The 24937-nt window shown below is 44.3% G+C and overlaps 1 protein-coding gene across 3 annotated transcripts in view; it reads right to left on the reverse strand.

The window, feature by feature from the left end:
• The window catches only part of slc8a3 (solute carrier family 8 member A3), a 408626-nt gene that overhangs the window by 31687 nt on the left and 352002 nt on the right, over positions 1 to 24937 (reverse strand). For all 3 annotated transcript variants that reach the window (XM_033026834.1, XM_033026832.1, XM_033026833.1), the window contains exons 5-6: positions 17151 to 17275; positions 8557 to 8656 (exon numbers count right to left, since the gene is read on the reverse strand). In XM_033026834.1, the coding sequence (XP_032882725.1) occupies positions 8557 to 8656; positions 17151 to 17275 (225 nt within the window). The remainder of the gene's footprint in view (positions 1 to 8556; positions 8657 to 17150; positions 17276 to 24937) is intronic.

Consider the following 24937-nt stretch of genomic DNA (forward strand, 5'->3'; position numbering starts at 1 on the left):
TTTCTAAACTCCAGAGTGTACAAGCCCAGCTGCTCCATTCTCTCAGCATATGACAGTCCCGCCATCCCGGGAATTAACCTTGTAAACCTACGCTGCACTCCCTCAATAGCAAGAATGTCCTTCCTCAAATTAGGGGACCAAAACTGCACACAATACTCCAGGTGTGGTCTCACTAGGGCCCTGTACAACAGCAGAAGGACCTCTTTGCTCCTATACTCGACCTCTTGTTATGAAGGCCAACATGCCATGCGCTTTCTTCACTGCCCACTGTACCTGCATGCTTACTTTCATAGACTGATGAACAAGGACCCCCAGGTCCCGTTGTGCTTCCCCTTTTCCCAACTTGACGCCATTTAGATAGTAATCTGCCTTCCTGTTTTTGATACCAAAGTGGATAACAGCTGGGAAGAAACTGTCCCTGATTCTGGAATCTGGAGGTGTGTGTTTTCATACTTCTGTACCTCTTGCTTAATGAGAGTGGGGAGAAGAGAGAGTGTTCGGGGTGAGACTCGTCCTTGATTATACTGGTTGCCTTGCCAAGGCAGCCTGAAGTGTAGATGGAGTCAATGGAAGGGAGGTGGGTTTGTCTGATGGTCTGGGCTGCGTCCATAATTCTCAGCAATTTCTTGCAGTGTCTTGGATGGAGCTGGTCCCATGCTGTGATGCATCCCGATATTCTCTTCATTGCCCTTGCACAAGCTTGCCAGATATTTGTGAACTGCATTTGCTGGAGCCGCCAGAGGGAATACATGAGCTCCAGCTGCTCTGTCAGGAGACTTGACATTGTGCATTAAGTTAAATGGTGAATAAACAGAGCACGTTATCACGGAGTGCAAGGGATACAGATGACAATCTGACCTGATGGATTAGTTGGTGATCTACTCTGTTCTAAAACCAATTATAGAAGGATGTTACACCAATCGTCAACAATTCTCTCATGTCACCTTTGTAATCCCTTTAATATATTGGCTCTTTGATAAAACTGATATCTTACGCGGCGTGGAAAAAGGCCAAGAAAGGCAAGCTCTAAACTCGGCTGTGAAATGTCCATGATGTTCAACTCCATGTGATCATCACATTAGTATTTTAGTTCCCACTCATGGACTATCAGACTCAGAGCATGTAGAAGGCTTCGGACATGTTAAAGACGAGCTGTTCAGGCAGACAGGATGTCCGCCCATCTCCAATTAGTTTAGTTTATTTTAGTTTAGAGATACAGCGCGGAAACAGGACCTTCGGCCCACCGAGTCTGTGCCGACCAGTGATCCCCATATGCTAGCACTATCCTACACACTAGGGAGAATTTACAATCTTTACCGAAGCCAAATAACCTACAAACCTGTACGTCTTTGGAATGTGGAAGGAAACCGGGAGCAATTGGGAAAAACCCACGCGGTCACGGGGAGAACGTACAAACTCAGATAGCACCTGTAGTCAGGATCAAACCCAGGTCTCTGGTACTGTAAGACAGTAACTGTTCATCGCTGTGCCACTGTGCAGTTTCTTACCCTTTTCCCTGCATTTCCCTTCAGGGAAAGTGATGCTAAACCCTTTCCCTCAGAATCTGAGACCCATCCCAGCTGCCAACTGTGATCATCCTCTCATTCTGATCCTCCCAAGCCTCGAGTTTCTAATTCTATCCTCCCATGTCACCGACCGATGTCTTCACCCACAACCCCTGTTCTTTCCATCCCCACCCTCCATTTGGAACGCAACCCCACAAACTAATTATTTATCTCTACATGGTATCTAATGAACACAGATTCATTAGTGCAGACAAGTACAGCACACGAACAGAGCCTTCGGCCCATGACAAGAATTCATGATAAACTAATCTCATCCACCTGCATGTGATCCATATCCCACTATCCCTTGGATTTCATAAATTCATAAGTTCTAGAATTAGGCCATTCGGCCCATCAAGTCTACTCCGCCATTCAATCATGGCCGATTAATCTTTCCCTCTCAACCCGATTCTCCTGCCCTCCCCATAACCCTTGACACCCTTACTAATCACACTCTCCTTTAGATTTCCAACTTATGAAACATGAGAGTCTTAACTTGGCCATGAAGGCCCGTTGCCATGACGGTGGCACTGGGATGGGGTCGCAGGGGTCAGCTGGGCCCAGGGTCAGGCTTGGTCTCCACAGCCGTCTGTGACAATGAATCCACAAAAAATCCTCAGGAGGAGCCATTCAGCCCATTCGGTATGTGCCAGCACACAACAATCAATGATACAGGGTAAATAGGGGTGGACACTAAGAGGAAAAGAAGAGCCATGAACATATTAATTAGCAGGGCAGTTATGGGATGCAGAGCAGCCGACTCTTGCTTGTATATCTGATGCTGTGTCCCAGGGAGCTGCTGCTGCACCCTGTTGCCTCTCTGTGATCTGAATGAAGATCCTCCTCAATTATCTTGGCATCGACCTGGGAGCACCTTGGTTCCAGATACTGAGCTAGCCACAATGTGTCGGGTTGTGTGTGCATTCCCCGCCCAGTGCCTGCTCCTCGCTGGACCAATTGAAGCAACATCTCAGCCTCTTCCACTATGGGGATTGCTGCTGTTATTGGTCAACGGAGTGTCGTTGGTCAAGGCATCAGCATTCCCTGCTCTTTCGTGGGACATGGAATATCCTATAGAGTATCAGGTCTCACATGGAATGCAGCCTGAATTATATCCTAAGTGTTTAGTTTAGTTTAGTTTAGTTTAGTTAGAGGTACAACGCGGAAATGTTGGCTTTGGCTCACCAAGTTTGCGCCGACCAGCGATTCCCTTTACACTAACACTATCCTCCACACTAGAAATAATTTATAATTTTTACTGAAGCCAAATTAACCTACAAACCTGTACGTCTTTGGAAGAGGTTTAGTTTAGTTTAGAGATACAGCCAGGAAACAGGCCCTTCGGCCCACTGAGTCCACGACAACAACAATCCCCACACACCTGCACTATCCCACATACTAGGGACAATTTCAATCTTTTACCGAAGCCAATTAACCTACAAACCCTTTATGTCTTTGGAGTGCGGGAGGAAATCAAAGCACCAGGGGAAACCCCACACAGGTCACGTGGAGAACGTACAAACTCCCTACAGACAGCACCCGTAGTTAGGATTTAACACAGGTTTCTGGCACTGTAAGGCAGCAACTCTACACCACCGATAATGCTTCAGTGTGATTTGAACCCATTACTCTAAGCCAATCACACTGCCAACTGAACATATTAATGGAGTGTAAAAACCCATAACTTCTTAGAATATATTTAGATTGTCCTCAAGAGCTGAATTATAGGCCTGACTGACATGGTTGTATGGAAGTAATAAACTGATTCATATATCCCTCTGATGTCAGAGCTCTGAATTATGTTTCCAGCTCTGCTACACATCTCATTCAATTATGCTAGTATTCCCCGGCAGTCACTAAGGTATTTAAGCTGATTACAAGGTTTGTTAGCATCGACATAAAAGGCGCTCGTTCTTCTGGTGGGGAGATCAGCACAAGCGGGATAGCCTGAAAATTAAAGCAAGGTTAGACTGCGCAAACACTGAGGTAAATGAGGCAGACGCACATTCGAGGTCGGGTCAATTGGGATTTCAGAAGTCTCGATTGAGATGCGTCAGGCAAGCAGCACAGTCTGTTGCTCACTGATGGTCGAAAGATCCAGACCAACTGCATATTGCGAAGGCAATCAGTGTATCATCTACCATGGTGGTCATCATGGTGACACAGGGGTAGAGTTGCTGCCTCACAGCGAATGCAGCGCTGAAGTTCCCGACTATGGGTGCTGTCTGTATGGAGTTTGTACGTTCTCCCTGTAACCTGCGTGGATTTTCTCCGAGATTTTCGGTTTCCACCCACACTCCAAAGACATACAGGTTTGTAGGTTAATTGGCTTGGTAAATGTAAAAAATTGTCCCTCGTGGGTGTAGGATAGTGTTAATGTGCGGGGATCGTTGGTCGGCCCGGACCCGGTGGGTCGAAGGGCCTGTTTCCGCGCTGTATCTCTAAACTAAACTGAACTAAATGTCTCCATACATTGTCAAAAGCCTCAATGAGCTCAGATGGGTGACCAAAGGAATGAAGGTGCTCCTACTAACATTGAGTTGAGTTGAGTTTAGTTTATTATCATGTGTACCAAGGTGCAGTGAAAAGCTTTTATTGTGTGCTAACCAGTCAGTGGAAAGACAATGCATGATTACAATCGAGCCATCCACAGAGTACAGATACATGATAAAGGAAATTCAGTTTGTGAGCCCTCATTCCATACCTGGGCATCTTCAAATAGGTTTAAGGTGAAGGGGAAAAGATTTAGTAGGAATTTGAGGGGTATCTTTTTCATACAAAGGGTGGTGGGTGTATGGAACGTGCTGCTAGGGGAGGTAGTTCAGGCAGGGACTATCGCAACGTTTAACAAACATTTAGACAGGTACATGGATAAGACTGGTTTGGAGGGATATGTTCCAAACGCAGGCAGGTGGGACTAGTGTAGATGGGACATGTTGGTCAATGTGAGCAAGTTGGGCTGAAGGGTCTGTTTCCATGCTGCATGAGTCTATGACTCTAATACAAAGGCCAACATTGCTCGGCCCCCACCATCTGTCACTGGACATGGCTATTCCCTCTCCCAAGAACTGCATTAGTCTTCTCAATGCTTTTCACACATATAGGGCAACGCGGGTCAGCATTGTGGCCCAGAACCTTCCAAAGGAATGATGGCCTGAAACAAGCATCCAAAATGATAGACATCATCTGCGGGGTGTCTATGCCCTGACAAGAAGAGAGTGCAGTATTCTATCCTCTGCATCCGAACAGCTGTTCAAATAGATCCTAGGGCCTGGGGGCGGTTTGCCGCTGGGAGAGTTATGTGATGGTAGAAGTTTAAATAAATCTTTGTGTTCCTTTGTTATAAATCATGGCTGAATTTCAACTTAACTCCGGCTATTCCTTTTGATGTGTAACCTCTTGATCTGCAATACTTTGAACATCCATACTTGAAGAAACCTGTCAGTCTCAGTTTTGAAACATTGACCATTGCAACCTTAACAGCGTTTAGTGGGAGAGGCTTCCAAGTTTCCTGCGCCTCTTCATGTTAAGGATTGGTTACCGATCTTGCACCTGAAAAGGTGGGCATGAATGAAGGAACACAAGCACAAAACAGATCTGGAATACATTAAAGTCAACTTTTTCAAGAAAGAGTTAGATATAGCTCTTAGTGCTCACGGAATCAAGGGATATGGGGAGAAAGCAGAAACGAGGCACTGATTTTGGATGATTAGCAATGATCATATTGAAGGACCATGGAACCTATTTTCTGTGTTTCTATGTTTCTAACACTTTGACTTGCCACTCTGTTTCCCCTGACTGCCATTTAGAACATTTGTAAAAACTGTAGATGGCTATAAAAATGCATCCAATAACTGCTTTGATTACTGGAGATTCACACTGATATCTGGCACTTTCACAAGGTTTACATTCTTTGATCCAACGTTCACCTCCTAAATTAAACCAGTCTTCAAGCCGAGCAAATGTCAAAGGTTCTGATATTTTCAACTGGATACTAACATGCTTTCTCTTTCCCAATTCTGGTGAAATGTCTAGGATCTGCAATAATCTCCAAATGCAACTTCCACTGGCCTGGCTCACACGATTGGTGAAGCCCAGTGAATCAATTAGATGAACCGTTTGACCGCACACACCGGCTTACCAGCTGGCAAAAGGATTTTGAATATCACCGGTATTCAAAACCTATTACAAATTAACCTTACGATTAAGATTTTTAAAGTTATTTGAAGAGTATCAATTCATGATAACCGTTTAAAGAATTAGAAAACCCAGAAAGCAATTAAATATTTAAATTAACCCAGTTAAATTTTTTAAAAACTGGAAATTAATATAATTACTGCTCTCCCTCACTGCTGCTCTTTGTTTGCTGGGCTTGGGCTAGGTTATCTGAGTAGTTGTGTAAAGTGCTGGTAAATCAGCAGAGATTGCCATTTGCCTGCCACACTACAATGTTAAATCACCAAGGATAAACCATGCTGATTTCTGAGTGATCAACATTGGTGGGGGTCGGGGGGAGGTCTGCACTTCCGCATGGATTGGCAGGTAATCTCCAGCAGGGACCACTTGACAGGGACCACTTTTCAATGAAGAATATACTGTCACATCTCATCACCAGGGGCGGTGAGTGTGCAGAGAAAAGCTTTTCACTGTACCACAGTACACGTGACAATACTAACCTTAAGTAAATTAAAATAAACATTAATTGGAGCCAAGGGGTCATACAGGTTGGAAACAGGCCCTTTAGATCACTGAGTCCATGTGATCAATCAAAAACACCTATCTACACCAATTCCACACTGATTCAATTTTTATTCTCCCCACAATCCCATCAACTCACCCACATACTATCACTCACCTACACACCAGGGACAATCTACAGTGGACAATTAATGCATGTCTTTGTGATGTGGAAGAATACCATACCAGCCGCTAGAAATACACGTGGTCATAGGATGAAAGTGTGTACTCTATGCAGGCAGCACCAGACATCGTTAGAATCTGGTTCACCAGTGGCTTGAGATAGGAGCATTGTTTAGTTTAGAGATACAGCGTGGAAACAGGCCCTTTGGCCCACCGGGTCCACGCCGACCAGCAATCCCCGTACACTAGCCCTACCCTACACACTAGGGACAATTAACAATTTTACCAAAGCCACAAAGTTTGGAATGTGGGAGGAAACTGGAGCACCCAGCAAAAACCCATGCGGTCATGGTGAGAATGTACAAACTCCATACAGACAGCACCCGTAATCAGGATCAAACTCGGGTCTTTGGCGTTGTAAGGCTGCAACTCTATCACTGTGCCACTGTGCCACCAGTACCAATATGCACTACCAGCATTGCTGCCTCTCAGTTCCAAGACATGATTTTACACTGGTTAGATTTAATGGTTTCCAAGACTGAACTATATTTCGGGTGGCTATGCAGCATAAGCACTATTGCATTCCCAACTATTGTAATCTCAGTTGGTAAAGAAAGTGCGGAAAGAAAAGTCGATTACAATCGACTCCCTGGCGTTTGCAGAGTGTGTGCTGACGTGTGTTTTGAGAAGAGCTTTCCAGTGCTGCCAACAAATCAATTTGACCAACTGACTTAGTTAGACCCTGGTGCTTACACTTCCTATTTCTGACGATGGTCTTGGGTGACAGACTGGACTATGCAATGTCACTTTAGTGGAATTCTTTCAAAGGCAAAGGACTACCCATCTGAATAAAAGATTTTGAACATTCAAATTATGAATGGTTTGTATTCTTCCTGCATTATATTCATTCAGCTCAGCCAAATTGATTTTCTCGACACTAATTATTTAGTTGACATGAGCAGCAATAGATTCTACAGAACTGTACAGCTCGCAACTTAATCCTTCTCTCAAAAGCTTTTATTGCTTTCTAGCCTGATGGTAATGTTGCGGCTTTGTGACCATTTGTGATATTCGGGAGGGTCAAATTTTGCATCCTAGCAACAAGTAGTGTCGAAATCCATCCAAATTTATGAGAAATGACAAGAAAGGTAATCTGTTCAAAGACAAGTTTGTGTAGGAAAGAACTGCAGATGCTGGTTTAAACTAAAGGTAGACACAAAATGCTGGAGTAACTCAGAGGGACAGGCAGCATAGTTACAGAGATACATAGACAATAGGTCCAGGAGTAGGCCATTCGGCCCTTCGAGCCAGCACTGCCATTCAATGTGATCATGGCCGATAATCGGCCTACACTGCCTTCTGAGGCAGAGAATTCCACAAATTCACAACTCTCTGTGTGAAAAAGTATTTCCTCATCCCAGTTTTAAATGGCCTACCCCTTATTCTTAAACTGTGGCCCCTGGTTCTGGACTTCCCAACATCGGGACATGTTTCCTGCATCTAGCGTGTCCAATGCCTTAATAATTTTATATGTTTCTATAAGATATCCTCTCATCCTTCTAAATTCCAGTGAATACAAGCCCAGTCGCTCCATTCTTTCATCATATGACAGTCCCGCCATCCCGGGAATTAACCTCGTGAACCTACTCTGCACTCCCTCAATAGCAAGAATGTCCTTCCGCTGGAGAGAAGGAATGGGTGACATTCCGAGTCGAGACCCTTCTGTCAGGAGACTGATGTCAGGGGAGAGGGAGATACATAAATAAGGAAGTGTAAGGTGTAAAAACAGGACAAAGGGAATGGAGATCAAGGAAAATGTAGAATAGATCATTGTTAGCGGGGAGATGGTAACAACAAAGCAAACAGAGAGAAAATGTAGTCGGAGATAGTCAGACTGGTCAGGGAACTGGGAAGGGAGAGGAATGGAGAGAGAGGGAAAGCAAGGGTTACTTGAAGTTAGAGAAGTTAATGTTCATACCGCTGGGGTGTAAGCTGCCCAAGCAAAATAGTTTGTGTTGTGCTTGTGAGTGACGGGCAAGCAGTTGGTACACAGGTCTATGTTTCACATTGTAAGATCAAAGGAAGTTATAGCCTGTCTTAAAAACAGTCAACAAATCAGACATGTTCTTACCTGCACTGACTGTGATGGCCTCCATGAACTGATCCCGCCAGGAATGTGTTCCCACCACAAGGGCAAGGTTGGTCTTCTTTATGAGCTTGTCCACTGTGCTCTGCCAGTTAAAGGATGCAGAATTAATCGCAATGAATCATCCAACACCATTTGACTTATTCTGCATGTTCCGGGCTCCCCAGTTAGTCCCAATAATCCACTTTGTCCCATGGCCCGAAAACTCTTAAGGGCCTGTCCCACTTGGCCGTCATTTGCGCATCACTCAGATGGCGCGCAAAGATTTTGTACATCACAAAATACTGGGACGCCGCGCGCGACCGCACGTCACTGCCTATGTCACCACGCACCACACACCATGTACGCGTAATACGCACCATGCGCGCATCACGTGCGTGTCACGACGTGCACGTCGTGCGTCTTGACGCATAAATGATGTCGCGTAAATTACACGCAAATGACGGCCAAGTGGGACAGGCCCTTTATTTCTTTACACTTGCACTTTTAAAGTTGTCACTGTAGAAAAGATTCACGGTGAAAGACCACATCCCACCTCACAGTTGTGATGCTCAAGGGGCCACAATAGAAAAACTCCATTCCCCAGCTGTTGCCACAGTGGACAATCAGATCATAATTCAGGTGAGTTAGTGAAAATGAAAACGTGAAAAATTCTTCACCCGCATTCCTAGGTGAACAAAATGAGTCCAGGGGAACAAAGTACGGGCGAGAAAAGGGAGGTGACATCCAAGGAGGCCCATATCAGCCTGGGACTGGCCTAGAACGAGAGCACAAACTTTGAAAATGGCCACCAAAACATGTCGCCTCCTGCATGCGGCTGTAGATTATTCCTGTACACTTGCTAATCGGGGATCGGGGGTACTCGACTGGACTGTTTGTAAAGGAAACAATTTAATTGTGTTAACAGTTAACATATGAGACAATAAAACCACTATTTACATTATTGACAGGTTACAATAAGTTCACAAATGATAGGAGTAGAATTAGGCCATTCGGTCCATCAAGTCTACTCCACTATTCAATCATGGCTGATCTCTGCCTCCTAATCCCATTTTCCTGCCTTCTCCCCATAACACTTGACACCCGTTCTAATCAAGAATTTGTCTATCTCTGCCTTAAAAATATCCACTGACTTGGCCTCCACAGCCCTCTGTGGCAATGAGTTTCCACAGATTAACTACCCTCTGACTAAAGAAGTTCCTCCTCACCTACTTTCTAAAAGACCGCCTATTAATTCTGAGGCTATGATCTCTGGTCCTCGACTCTCCCACCAGTGGAAATATCCTTTCCACTCTATCAATGCCTTTCATTATTCTGTAAGTTTCAATGACGTGTCCCCTCAACCTTCTAAACTCCAGCGAGTACAGGCTATCAAATGCTTATCATATGCTAACCCACTCATTCCTGGAATCATTCTTGTAAACCTCCTCTGGACACTCCCCAGAGCCAGCACATCCTCCCTCAGATATGGGGCCCAAATTTGCTCACAGTACTCCAAATGCGGCCTGACCAGCGCCTTATAATGACCCAGATTCACATTGCGGGGCATTAATAATCTTCAGCCCTGACAGAAAACAAAAACTGATCTCATTTAAAACAGTATTATTTGTGCAAGTAATTCCAAATGCTCATTGTTATCAGTGACCTAACCAGTCAACTTAGTTCTACCATTCCATAGCTTACCAATATTACCCCATTTTCAGTTTGGAAAATTGGTCTTTATAAAATGAGTTCAGTTTAGTTTAGTTTATTGTCACGTGTGAAAAGCTTTTGTTGCGTGCTAAGCAGTCAGCGGAAACACAGTACATGATTACAATCGAGCCATCTGCAGTGTACAGATATATGGTAAAGGGAATAATGTAACTAATGTTTAGAGCAAGATAAAATCCAGTAAAGACCGGTCAAAGATAGTCTGAGTGTCTCCAATGAAGTAGATAGTAGCTCAGGACTTCATAAATGATCAAACTACTCCTAAGTTAGACACAAAAAGCTGGAGTAACTCAGCGGGTCAGGCAGCATCTCTGGAGCAAAGGAATAGGTGATACTTTGGGTCGAGACCTTTCTTCTGGACCAGCATCTGCAGTTCCTTCCAAATCAGTTTCTGATTTTTTCCTGAGGAAACTACTGTTATCCAGACTCTGAGTCTCTTCATTGCCATTGATAAAGCATGACGGCTGGGACAATTCGACCATTTTCAACTCACTGCAGCAGATTACTAGATTCTTACTTGTAGGAAACCCTTGTCAAAAACTACTGAAAGTCGAAGAAGACTTTCCACTAATCAAAAGAACTTCAAAATAATGACGAACTACTTTTCTTTTACGAACATGTTGATTCTCTCTGACAATGGCTTGGCTCATTGCATCTGCAAGGGCACCCTGGTACATCTGACGTCACTCTAATGGAACTATAATTATTTAGTCCCGCTACTGCCTTCTTTGCATAATTGGAAGAACACTGGCATGAGTCCAGCCAGAGAAACATTAACATTTTCATTGTTATCTGCGGGATTTATTGCTGTCAGTGGCTCGTCATTCTCCAGAGTAGAGCACAGTGTGCATTTGGCATCTCTGTCATTGCTTCAGAGTTCTTCGCCCCTCGTTCTTGAGGATCTTTCAATGACTTAACAGAGTCAATGATCACACCAACCGTTCACATTTCCCTAAAAGCTATTGCCATCACCACAATCGTTCACTTAGCTGATCTAATAGAAGCTTTTTATTAATCTTATTTGTTTTGACTTGCTATTTATAACGTATTTTAATTACTTCTTATTGCCATTGACCAGGCACGAGGACTTCTTCATAAAATTCACCCGCCCCATAACCCTATAATGGCTTTATGTTTTTAGCCTTTCTGATAAAATCTTTGTATTTATGTTTTGCTGGGGCGTTGTCAATCCACAGCCGGGTTTAATCACTAATCTCATTCCAAAAATGGCTCAGAGCGGCACAGTGGCACAGCTGGTAAAGCTGCTGAATCACAACATTAGAGACCCAGAGATCCTGACCTTGTGCGCTGATTGTGTGGAATTTGCACGTTCTCCCAGCGACCACGTAGGTTTCCTTCCACATCCCAATAATGTGCGGGTTTGTAGGTTAATTGGCTGCTCTAAATTGCCCCGAGTGTGTAGCTAGTGGATGTGAAAGCGGGATAACATAGAACTGGTGTGGATGGGTGATAGATGGTTGCCGTGGAATTGCTGAGCCAAAGGGCCTGTTTCAATACTGCATCTAAGTTCATAAATTATAGAAGCAGAATTAGGTCATTCGGCCCATCAAGTCCCATCGATCATTGCTGATCTCTTTCCCTCTCAACCCCATTCTCCTGCCTTCTCCCCGTAGCCCCTGACACCCGTACTAATGAGGAATTTGTCAATCTCTGCCTTAAAACTATCCATTGACTTGGCCTCCACTACATTCTGTGGCAATTAATTCCACAGATTCACCGCCCTCTGACTAAAGAAATTCCTCCACTACTAAGTTCTAAGTATGCTGCCATTTTATTGAAGCAAGCATTTTTAAAATTACAACCAGAGATATCTTGTTCCTTAGAGTCTACCAACCAACTGAAACCAGATAATATTGTGATTATGTATTCTCCCACAGGGCATCCTGATTCCAAGCCAATTTCATCATTTAGTTCTAGACCAGGCAAATAATTGACTGGGTTAATAAATGGGCCTTTCTTATTTCAACAAATTTTATGAATCAGATAGGCCATTGGAAAAAATAAATGGACTTTCTCCCAATGCTCTTCCTTTCAACAAAGTTCCTTTCATGAGCAGGGTCATGCTCCTTTTAAACCATCGCTTCCAAGCTTAGTAACGGTGTCACAGAATTCACAATCACCATCTTACTGCAAACCACACTGAATATCAATGTTGTTCTGCGGATTTCTTTAAAAGAAAGACACAGCAGCATAGCAGGTAGTGCTCCTGCCTCAAAGTTTATTTTAGTTAAGTTTAGTTTAGAGATACAACGTGGAATAAGACCCTTCGGCCCACCGAGTCTATGTCGACCAGATTCACCTGTACACTAGTTCTATCCTACTCACTAGGAACATTTTACAGAACCAATTAACCTCCAAACCAGTATGTCTTTGCAATGTGGGAGAAAACAAGAGCACCCAGAGAAAACGCACATGGTCACAGGGTGAATGTACAAACTCCGTAAGGCAGCACCTGAACTCAGATTCAAACCCGGGTCTCTGGTGTTGTAAGGCTGCAGCTCTACTTATGCACAGCCACTGTGCTGCCCCAATATAATTACAGTAACCCGGCTGTCAACATGCGATATAAACTCAGCCACTGAACAGGACTTGAACCATGGACCCTGAGATTAACAGTGTCAGCATGATGCTCTACCAACTGAGCTACCCAGACTGTATTCTAACAACCTAAGTTCAATCCTGGCCCCTGGTTCTGCCTGTGTGGTGTTTGCATGGTCTTCCCTGTGATCGCATGGGTTTCCCCTGGATCCTTAGTTCAACAGTCAAGAGTGTTTTACTGTCACATGTCCCAGACAGAAGAATAAAATTCTTACTTGCTCCTCCCATACTTGCTCCTCCCACATCCCAAGATCTAGGACCCGTCTGCAGTAGGGTCTCGACCCAAAATGTCACCTATTTCTTCTCTCCAGAGGTGCTGCCTGTCCCGCTGAGTTACTCCAGCATTTTGTGTCTATCTAAGATAGACACAGGTTGATTAGCAACTCTAATTTGTCCTGTGCATAGATCTATGGCTTTTTTAATAGCCACCTAAGATACCACAAATCCAGAGTGGAAATAAGTCATCCTCAATACTGAGAGACTGCCAAAGAAACATCCTTGAAGTACTTTGTTTAATACGTTCACAGAAATTGGGCCTTGATGGCAAAGACAACAATTGATGTATATGCCTAATTGCCCTTGAAACGGTGACGGCTCCTAACCTTCCCACACAACTGCAGTCCATTTGACAAAGGTGCTCCCACAGAGCCATTGGATAAGGAGTCTAGGATTTAAAGCTGAAGATGATGAAACATCTGCGATGTATTTCCAAAAGGAAGGAGTGGGCATCTTGGAGGAGAACTTGCAGGTGAGGGTAGTCCACACGCACCTGTTACCCTTGGTGTTTGCAGGAACGAAGCATAGAGTGGGTAGACAATCAGAACCTTTTTCCCAGGTTGGAAAAGCCCAACACGTGAGAGCACAGCTATCAGGTGAGAAGGGGAAAAGTTTAATGGAGATGTGCAGGGCAAGTTTTTAACACAGAATGGTGGGGGGCTTGAACACATTGCCAGGGGTGGTGGTGGAGGCAGATACACCTTTGGCCAATTTAAAGCGATGAACCTATAAACCCACATGTTATTGGGATGTAGCAGGAAACCGGAGCACCCAGAGGAAACTCACGGGGTCACACAGAGAACGTGCAAACTACACACAGACATCACCCGAGGTCAGGATCAAACCCAAGTGCCCTGCACTGTAAGGTAGCAGCACCGCTGCATCACCCTCCAGTATTGGAGGTAAAGAATGCTTATGGTAGTGAATTGAATGCTAATCAAGCAAACTTCCTTTGCCCTGGGCCGTAGCAAGTAGTCGAAGCTACACTCATTCAGGCAACTGGATTGTCATCCATCTTGCTCTTGGCTTGTGCCATTTGGATGGTGGAAAGGTTTTGAGGTGTGAGGAGAGGAGTCATCCAGGACACCCGACCTCCGAAGTGCTCTTGTAGGCGTGCGATCCACAGCATTCAATGGTGGGGTCTATGCGTTGATAATGGCATAGAGAGCCAAGGCTAGGTGGTTATACTCTGTTGTCAGACATGGTCACCACCTGGTACTTCCGTGGTGATCTGTACACTGGGCAATAACTACAACTAAATCAACGTAAACCTCCATTCTAAGAGTCTGAAATAGCATAGGTGTGTTCAGATTTTCAATATTCCTAAAAATGAATAGCAGAGATTGGATTATGCGTTTGCCTCTCTGTTTTAGAGTCATAGAGAGATACAGTCTGGAAACAGGCCCTTCGGCCCAACTTGCCAACATCGGCCAACATGTCCCAGCTACACTAGTCTCAACTGCCCGCGTTTGGTCTTCTGGTTCTTTATGTTTGTTGCAAAATTCCAAGTCTCTAATTTCCAATTCCCCTTTCACTTTCCTACAGCTCTGCCCAACCTCGCAGGAGAGCCACAAGTTCAGATGTGAATGTAGTGTGAATGTAGCAGACGCATCGGGATGTCAGGTAGTTCTGAGCAAACTTTAAAGTGCACTTCCAAACCTTAGGGAGGTGTAAATGAGCAATCTTGCTGGGAAAATGAGACTCAAGCAAAACAGTTGTTATTTTGGAAGATTGCTTGACATTTGGTATTTACTAAATGATGCAGCAATCACTGTGAATGGGTCTAATTGTTGTGGTTCTATTGTGATTAATTAAAGCCACAAGGGTGCCAAGTTTTCTGTTTGTTTTTGTTGTTTTGAAGTGATACAATAAGAAGCTACCACGTTTAGAACAGGAATGACTGTTTGAATAACTCCATGTGTCCTCCCATCCTGCAGAGTCCCCCTTGCCTCCAGCAAGCTCGGCATTTCTGTCACTTTCTCTGTCTGGGGAACAGGAGCCATGTTTGCAGGTGAGATGAAACACATTACATGGTCCCCAATCAATTTACCAGCACCCTTGGTTGCAGAGCCTTGCCACACTCAGGGCCGGATTTACCTATAAGCTAGACAAGCTTAATCTTAGGGCCTCGAGGTCTAGGGGGGCCTCCGGCCAAGGCAGGACACCTACCGTTCAACTCTGGGCGGGCCCCCCTCTCTATCTCTCTCTCCCCATCTCCCCTCGCTATCCGTGTCCGGGCCGCCGGGCTCCGCTCGCTCCTCATCCGCCGGCACGGCAGGCCGCCTTGCACATGCGCATTGCTGCGGCCTGCACGTCCTCCCCCCTACACATGCGCACAACCACAGCCAGCACATCATCCGCCGCCCTGCGCATGCGCACTGCAACGGCAACTGGTCGGCGCTGGGCACTTTCTCCCTCGCTTTGAATTGTGGGAGATTTGGCCGCCATGGCTGTCTCGCCTCCAGCGTTGAAAACCAACGTGGAGGGGGCCTCATGTGGAACAGCTTCGGGCCTCTCTTCATCTAAATCCGGCCCTGGCCACATTATCCATCTTACCAAACCAACAGTGCTCACGTAATAATAATTCAACAATACACCTCTGACCCACTGATTACACACCTCCCCACCTCTCTAAAGCACCACGGACTGCCAGAAACCTAAATAAAGAATGAACAATTAACAAAGACGTATACATTTAACTCTTTCAGGACGGGGACACACGTCACACGCAACACGCAAAACTCTCGTAATTTTGTCCGGATTAAAGTAGGTGCCGGACTATCAGTTGCCGGAAAATTGGTGATGAACCTGTACTATTCTGTGGCCAGCGCTTACACATTAAAATCCCCAGCTCCAGCCAGGGGCTTCAGGTGGCATTGCACTTTATATTGAAAGCATGTGAACCGTGTGTCTGAATGGGCACAACATTAGCAGCAGGATGTCAGCAACTTCGCTACAAGCAGACACCAATTTAATCTCTGTGTTGTGTCTCCATAGTTTGCTGCATTGGTAACAGATTGCAGAACCAAGCAATGAGCTGGATTTGAAACACACGTGGGGGCGTCGGTGCTATAACAACTTCTGCAGTTTTTAATATTGATGTAAATTACAACGGGCTTTTGGAGATCTCATTGCGATTAACAATGCATACCCGCCATGAGTGAGGAGAACAATTTCTGTGGCTGCTAAAGCGCCTGGTTTCACTTAGAGCAAAGTAACAACAAACATTGCTGCTTAAAGAAACATTTCGCTTTACTGCATCTGTCAAATATTGTCTATTCTTTCATGGCCTGCGCTAGGAAGAAACAGACTCTTTTCTGGAGATGGGTTTGATGGGTGGAGTTATACAGCAATCTAATTATCTTGACTAGGGATGAGGGAGTCTGGCAGATGGCCGGTAAGTGAACCAGCGGTGCAGGGCCAGCGACGGTAGAGAGGGCCGCTGGAGGCAATGCAGCAGCCTGGGGCTCGGCTCGCCAGCTGCCTGCCACTTTTGTGGGCTGGAAGGGGCTGCTCCTTGCCTTATGGCTGCACTTCACGCCCACCATCTTCATCTTTGGACACGCGAGTGTTGGATGCAAAAGTGGGATAACATGGAACTAGTATGTGGGTGATCAATGGTTGGCATGAACCCAGTGGGCCGAAGGGCCTGTTTCCATGGTGCATCAGCAACTCTTGTTGACTTCGCTTATCTTTAACACAAGAGTCACTGGATAGTGACGGGTTTCAGGAAACCTTGCAGACTTCCCTTCCCTCTCTAAACCCGGGCTTGCAGCACTTAGTAGCAGGTTACCCTCCCACTTTCTCCCCTCTACCTAGGTCCGGGAGGAGGGGGAAGGGGAGTGGGGGAAATTAATGACTCCCTTATTGTCACTATCTAAGTGTCAACATTTCCATTTTTCCATTATTCTACTCTACGTATCAAGTGCTCTGTAGTAGCTTAAATTAAAATGAAATTAAATCCTTTTTTTTACCTTGAATTCATAAGATTCCTCGATGATGACCTCCAATTTGGGATGTAGACCCAAAATGGGTTTCCCCATTTCTGCAATGCGTCTTGCTTCCTCCTCCTCGATTGACAGTTTCCGGTTAGTGTCATCTGCAAAACAAAATGTTGAATTCATCAATTAAGGCCGCAGAGTGGATCTTTTCCTGTACCTGTGCCTCCCCCCTTTCCCACCCCCACCTCTGCCCCTGTTGATTTTTCCAGATGCACATTGGTAGCAAAGATGTTGTTCTGCTTTGAGATGGAGAAACAAGGAACGACAGATGATGGTTTACACAATAGGTCACTAAGTGCTGGAATATTTCAGTGGGTCTGAAGAAGGATCCTGTTCCGAAACGTCCCCTAACCACGTTTTCCAGGTACGCTGCCTTACACGCTGAGTTATTCCAGCACTTTGTGTCCTTTTCTGCTTTCAGATGAATTCATTTAATTTTCTTATTGATCCAAGCTGACCACAGTCTGATGGGTCATGGATATAGGACAAATGCCTGCAGAATTAAATATTACTAGATCAAGTGGGACCCGTTGGGTCCCGTTCCCTCAACGTACGGTTGTGGGGGGGGGGGGTGGCCTGCGGCATCACACACACACTAACCACCCCCCACATACACTAACCACCCCCCACACACACTAACCACCCACCTTGATATTATATTAATATTATTAATTGGCACCTTTTACCCCATACCTACCCTATCCACTGACATAGCCCCCAACTCACAGGAGCATCTAGAGAGGGAGGGGGCTAGAGAGAGAGGGCAGAGAGAGAGGGGGCAGAGACAGAGAGAGAGGGGCAGTGAGTGGGGCAGAGAAAGAAAGAGAGGGAGGGGGGGACAGGGGGGGTGGAGGAAGGGTCAGAGGGGGTGGAGAGAGGAGGTTTGGGGGGGGAATGGAGAGGGGGGAGGGGAGGGGGGAGAGGAGAGGGGAGAGGAGATGGAGGAGAGGGGGGAGAGGGGGAGAAGGAGAGGTGGGAGGAGAGGGGGAGAAGAGAGGGGGAGGAGGGGGAGAGGGGGGGGAGGAGATTGGGAGGAGAGAAGTGAAAGTTAAGAAGCCAAGAAGTAGAGAAGGCAGAACAGGGGTGACGTCACTCGCAGCGCGAGCAGAGGCAGGCAGGCAGAGCCATTGTAACGTCAGCAGTGAGACCATCTTGTTTATTTACCAAGTTATTTGAAAATTTTGAAAATTTTCATAAATAACTCGGGAAATAATGCATCAAATTTTCAGATGAGGCGTTTTTTGACATAATGGCGTAAATCTCTATTGGAACGTAAAATTTCACCATTAGCATGTCATGTTTTCGAGGATATGTGAATCACAGATGAACAAATAAACACAGACACAAGTACACAAATAAATACACACACATCCAATATTAGAGTTATATAAGTATAGAGATATGTAACTTCAATCCTAAATGACTTTCAACCAAACTTGACACAAAATGCTTGAGTAACTCAGTGGGTCAGGCAGCATCTCTGGAGAATAGGAATAGGTGATGTTTTGGGTCGGAACCCTTCTTCAGACAGAATCATCATCTTTATTCTGTAGAAGGTTTTGAGGTGAAAGGGAAAAGATTTAATAGGAATCTAAGGGTAACATTTTCACACAAAGGGTGGTGGGTGTATGGAACAAGCTGCCAGAGGAGGTAGTTGAGGGTGGGACTATCCCAATATTTAAGAAGCGGTTAGACGGGTACATGGATAGGACAGGTTTGAAGGGATATGGACCTAATACTGGCAGATGGGACTAGTGTAGCTGGGACATGTTGGCCGGTGTGGGCAAGTTGGGCCAAAGGGTGACTCTATGACTAAGGGTTCTGACCTGAAACATCACCTGTCCCTTTTCTCCATAGATGCTGCCTGACCTGCTGAGTTACTCCAGCATTTTGCGCCTAACTTCGGTATAAACCAGCATCAGCAGTTCCTTCCTACACATGACTTTCATCCACCTCAGTTTCAAGGTTTTCCTGTCAGTACAGATTGCCGAAAACAAGCTGAATCAAAAACCAAATCACAACTGTGGTTAAAACTTAAGACCATACACCAACTACTTGTTATTATCAGTAATATTCTCAATATTTTATTCATCTTTCTTTGCCGACCTGCCCACAGGTGTCCATATCCCTCCTCAGGGAACAATGCAGGGAACCAGTTGGTTCTGAGTCGATTGTACAACAAGCATGCTGATCCAGATTAAGCAAAGTACGACATGTTTCCTTTTTCAGCGCACGCACAAGCTACAAATGTAACAAATTCCAACAGAAGTTATGTTTCATCAGCGAAGACTAAAGGTACAAACTTGGCATCGCAGTGTGATACATCTGTATGCTTCTGTGCTAATGGTAAGAGATTAGAAGGCTATTTCAGTCACTGAGCACCTGTGGTCCAAGTCAGCACCTGAATACTAAAATATTACATGTTTCTCGTGCTTCCAGTTGAATCTTCAACCACAAAGGACGTTCCTTGTATAATAAGGTTTAAACCAGCCATTGTAAAAGGTGCAGGTGAAGTCCAAAGTAATTGCCATTGCACCTCTGCACCCATCCTTTGGGTCTATTCACTGCAATATTCAGGGTCAAGATCTGTTGTCTGAAAACCTGTGCTTGATTTGGACTGACTGATACAATAAGGGACTACCTTGCCAATCCATACTCAGAGTATGTACTGATCACAACAGTGTTTAGAAATAAACTGACGGAGCGTTAGAGGCACGGAAACATTGAATCAGGATGACAGAGACTGAATAAATTACTTAATCAGCATTTTAGCCAAAGTTAGGAGTAAATTATTCCCCAGTGGTTTTCATCATTTCAGAGTTGGGAATATTCACACATGATTTTGTAAATGGGCAGAGATAATCGGGTTATGAATGAAAAACTAAAAGAAAGTGAGGATAATCTAACTTTCCACAAAACTTGTCAAAGAACCATGGTTTCTTGTCAAAGAACTATGGTTTCTAGTCTGCTGCTTCCAGTCTCTGCATTGCCACCCTATATCTCTGCAGCTGCCAACTTTTCCGGACTCTTTTAAAATGATTCTGCTCTTGTGCCCTACCATGCACTATATTCGTATCAAGTTCTTTAAGATTTACTTCATTAAGAATCCTATAGAAATGCCTATTATTGTTGCAAAGTCACACTACAGTGTTTAGACACAAAGTGCTGGAGTGACTCAGCGGGTCAGGCAGCAACTCTGGATAAAAACGATGGGTGACGTTTCGGATCAGAATCCTTCCTTAGGCTGCATCAGCTGCTGAGTTAGTCCAGCACTTTGTGCCTATCTTCGGTATAAACCAGCATCTGCCATTACCTCTCGACACGACAGTTTTTTCATCTTCAGAGACAAGAAAAGTTATAAGCCTTAAGATATGAATAATTGTTTTTCCATAACAATGCTGCAACCAGTCAAGGATTGATTTTGTAGCTCAGTAAAATCTTCTTGGTAAGAAAGATTCTTATTACATTTTATTTCAGTCAGCTTGAACCTTAGTATCTGATCTACACTCCAGGTTTAGTCGTAGTTCACAGGCAAAGTCCTTCCCAGCTGCATTAAGCCTGTCATGGCATCATGGCCTCAGATGTCCATGAAGCTAGATCATTCAACCAATGTTGTCACAAGCACAAGATGCTGGCATCCGAATGACTTTAATATGTATCGGATGAAAGTTCCTGGGTAAATTCCTGAACCGGTACATTTGTATTTCTGTAAGGACATTCAAAACAATAAATTTTATGCCTTAAGTGAATCGTGTGAGCAAACAAAATGCTACACAAATTAAATAAAAATAACACTTCATGAAACATTGAGTCATGGCAACATGCACACATGTTGTATTTTGTATATATTTGTGCATGTAAACTGAAACATAAAGCTTCATTTACAAGATAGCTCTTCTAAAGCTATTTATACATTTAAAATGTAGCAGATTGAATGGAGTGCTGGTGTTACACTGGGGGTAAATTGCATGAATCGCCTCTCAAATAAGATCATGTACTAAACTTACATATGGACACCATATGTTCTGTTCGATCAATATCTGCTCATATACCCACTGGGCCTTTCTTGGGCTCTTTTCTCGGTTTTCAGACACAATTACTGAAAAGTTCCCCATCAAGGCACGGTGGCACAGCGGTTGAGCTGCTGCCTGACAACACCAGAGACCCGGGTTCAATCTTGTCTATGGGCACTTGTACGGAGTTTGGATGTTCTCTCCGTGACCTGCATTGTTTTCTCCAGGAGTGCCGATTTCCTCCCATTTTACAAAGATGTACAGATTTGTAGGTTAATTGGCTTGGTAAAATTGTAAATTGCCCCTTTTGCGTGTAGGATAGTATTAGTGTACGGGTATCGCTGGTCGGCACGGACTCAATGGGTTGAAGGGCCTGTTGCTGCTTTGTATCTCTAACCTAAACTGATGTATATGAACTGAGAATCCATGTTCTGTTTGGTCAATATCTGCTCAAACTGTAGACCCACTGGGCCTTTCTTGGTCTATAGTCTGGGGTTTCTGACATAGTTACTGAAAATGTCCTCATCAACTGAATTTAAAATATAGATCACACTCTTACATCCAGCACCAGTGTTCTCGTGCGTTAGCCGTGATAGAGCATCTTTTGTGGCGTTCTGCTTGAAATCCCTGTCCTCAATTGTATAAATATTCTGTGATCGAAGGATTGCCCACCATCTTTCCATGATTCCTCCAGCCCAACACTGTATTCTCCAATTTTAAGTAAAGCCCCTCTCTTTTCCTGTGTCCCCCATCCCGATGCATACCCATTTCCCTCACTATCCCTCTCCTTCAGTCCTCTACCTGCCCCCTGTCCCTTTCCACCTGTATTGTTGTTGTATTGTTGTATTCAATTTATTGTCATTATCTCATATTAGAGACAACGAAATGAATTTTCCTTACAGTCAAGTCTCATAAAAAATAAATAAATAATAAATAAATAAAACATATTAAAATTTAAAAAAAGTACAAACACAGAAGTCCACGACACAACATAACCACAACACAATACAGTGGCACCAAAGTTGAGGAAGGTACCATAGTCCAGCAGCCTCCCCTCCGATCTTCCCAGATGTTCACCCGTGGTCGGGGCCTCCCGAGCACCCGCAGTCGCTGCCACGGGTGGCCCGATGCTCAGGCCCTCACGCCGGGCTGATGGAACACCGACGCCAAACCCCGACTGTAGCCCTCTCTATGGCTTTAAATTTCACTCGTTATCTGACACCCTTATAACTCCTTTTCATCTCTAACCATTGTCCACACAGCTGCTAAACAACCCCCCTGCCCCCTCACCTGTATCCACCTACCACTTACCGGGCTCAGTTAAACCCCCACCTGTAGAACCCCTCTCCTCCCTTCCAGCTTTCTCACCCACACTACATTCAGCCTGAAGAAGTGTCCAGACCAAACAAATGTCCATTCCCTCCATAGACGCTTCCTGATCTGTTGAGTTCCTCTAGCGCTTTGTAATTTGCTCAAGATTCCAGCATCTGCAGTTCCTCGTTTCCATCCTTGATTCTGCCTTAGTGTCAGGGTGCTACTTTGATGTGTCCGCACTGGAAACGTTCTTCTAATATCGTGATTTGAAATCCAATCCTTCCTTATTCACATTGGGCTGTTGTTTTGGTTTGTTGCCATGATGCGTAGCTATACATATTTTGCTTGGGTAGCTTACACCCCCAGCGGTATGAACATTGACTTCTCTAACTTCAAGTAGCCCTTGCTCCCCCTCTCTCTCCATCCCCTCCCCCTTCCCAGTTCTCCCACCAGTCTTCCTGTCTCCAAATACATTCTATCTCTGTACCGCCCATTCCCCTGACATCAGTCTGAAGAAGGGTCTCGACCCGAAATGTCACTCATTCCTTCTCTCCAGAGATGCTGCCTGTCCCGTTGAGTTACTCCAGCATTTTGTGTCTATCTTGTATTCTACCTGTTGGATTGTGCGATATATTTGCCACAATATTTGTAAAACCTTTCCAGGATAGGTTTTCAGTTTCAAAATACTTTCCATCAATGTTTAATTAACAGAAGGTGATCAAATGATCAAATGAATGTTTTGACTCACTATTGAATAGTCTAAGAATCAATTTGCATATCTATGTGTCGGTAGTTGATCAACATCTTTACTTGTAAATCTGTCTGTTTGCTGCTATTGCTGCTTGTGATATTGATAATGTACAATCCAAATTCCTTCTTAACTGAATAAATTGCATATCTTCCCTTTTTATCGTCAAATCACCATTGAAATTAGTTTAGTTCATTGTCACGTGAGGCACAGTGCAAAGCTTTTTGCTGTGTGCTATCCAGTCAGCAGAAAGACTACACATGATTACATTCGAGCTGTTCACAATGTACCGATAGGGGATAAAGGGAATAACGTTTAGTGTAAGATAATGTCCAGTAAAGCCCGATTAAAGATAATCCGAGCGTCTCCAATGAGGAAGATGGTAGGTGAGGACAACTCTCATGCTGTCGATAGGATGTTTCAGTTGCCTGATGACTGCTGGGAAGAAACTGTCCCTGAATCTGGAGGGTATGTGTTTTCACACTTCTGCACCTATAGCCTGAGGGGAGGGGGGAAATTAACCTTGGAGCCACACATTCTCACAATGCGACCTTAGAGCATAAGAACTGGAAGCAGGAAAAGGCTATGCAGTCATTCTGTATTGTCTCGACTAATCTTTCACCTCAATGCCACATTTCTTTACTTTACAGGTCTTTTTAATTTCTTTATTATCCAAAAATCTCATGATCCCTGGCTTGAATATACTCAACTAAGCTTCCAGGGTGCTCTTGGATGGAGAGTTCAAGGAATTTCTTACCTTTAAGTGAAGAAACTTTTCCCCATTTCACTCCTAAAAATCTAATTCCTTATGTTGAGACTGTGACCACTGGCTCTACATGCCCTAGCCATCAGAATATCATCTCTGCATTATCCCTGATAAACCCCGTAAGAATTTTGTAAGTTTAATTGAAATCACTTCCCATTTTTATAAACTCTGGAGATTATCGGCTCAATTTGCTTAATCTCTCCTCATATGATAATCCCCTGTCTCTCATCAAGCATATCCTTCTTTAAGTAGGGAGACAAAATCTGTGAAAATTATTGCAGGAACTCATCAATGCCCCATATAATTGTATAGGAAGGAACTGCAGATGCTGATTTACACCGGAGATAGACACAAAATACTGGGGTAACTCAGCGGGTCAGGTAGCATCTATGGAGAAATGGAAACATCTCCTTACTGCTTGTGTGAGAGGGAATAGATTGTGGGGAAGTAAGAGAGGGATTGCGATGGATGTGATTGCATTGAGAACCAGCATAGGTTCAATGGGCTGAATAGCCCACTTGTATCTTATAAACAAGCACATTCTGAGCTCCATTTCGTACCCATTGATTTTGCTGCAGGACTCTGATGAAGAGTTCCAGCAGTACCAGTTGTTCAAAGAGGATAAAATTCTCTTGCATTCTTAAATGCCAACTTAATTAAAGCAGTAATTTTATGTGCAAGTTTGAATGTCAGATTTTGCATTCTCATACTGGTCCACTCAGAAATCTATTTGTACAAGGAGCAAACATCAGAAAGGAGGATCAAGTTCTTTAATGAAACAATATATTCATGACTTGTGCCATCTTGCTTCTGAATTTTTGTCTCATACTTACAGCTTTTCACTATTGCTAATGGCTTTGGGTTAAATAATTTGCACACCTTTGGGCAACAAATCTTGTTACAACCCAAGTTGTCCCAA

This window comes from Amblyraja radiata, chromosome 9 (assembly GCF_010909765.2).
Source record: "Amblyraja radiata isolate CabotCenter1 chromosome 9, sAmbRad1.1.pri, whole genome shotgun sequence".
Taxonomy (NCBI): Eukaryota; Metazoa; Chordata; class Chondrichthyes; order Rajiformes; family Rajidae; genus Amblyraja; species Amblyraja radiata.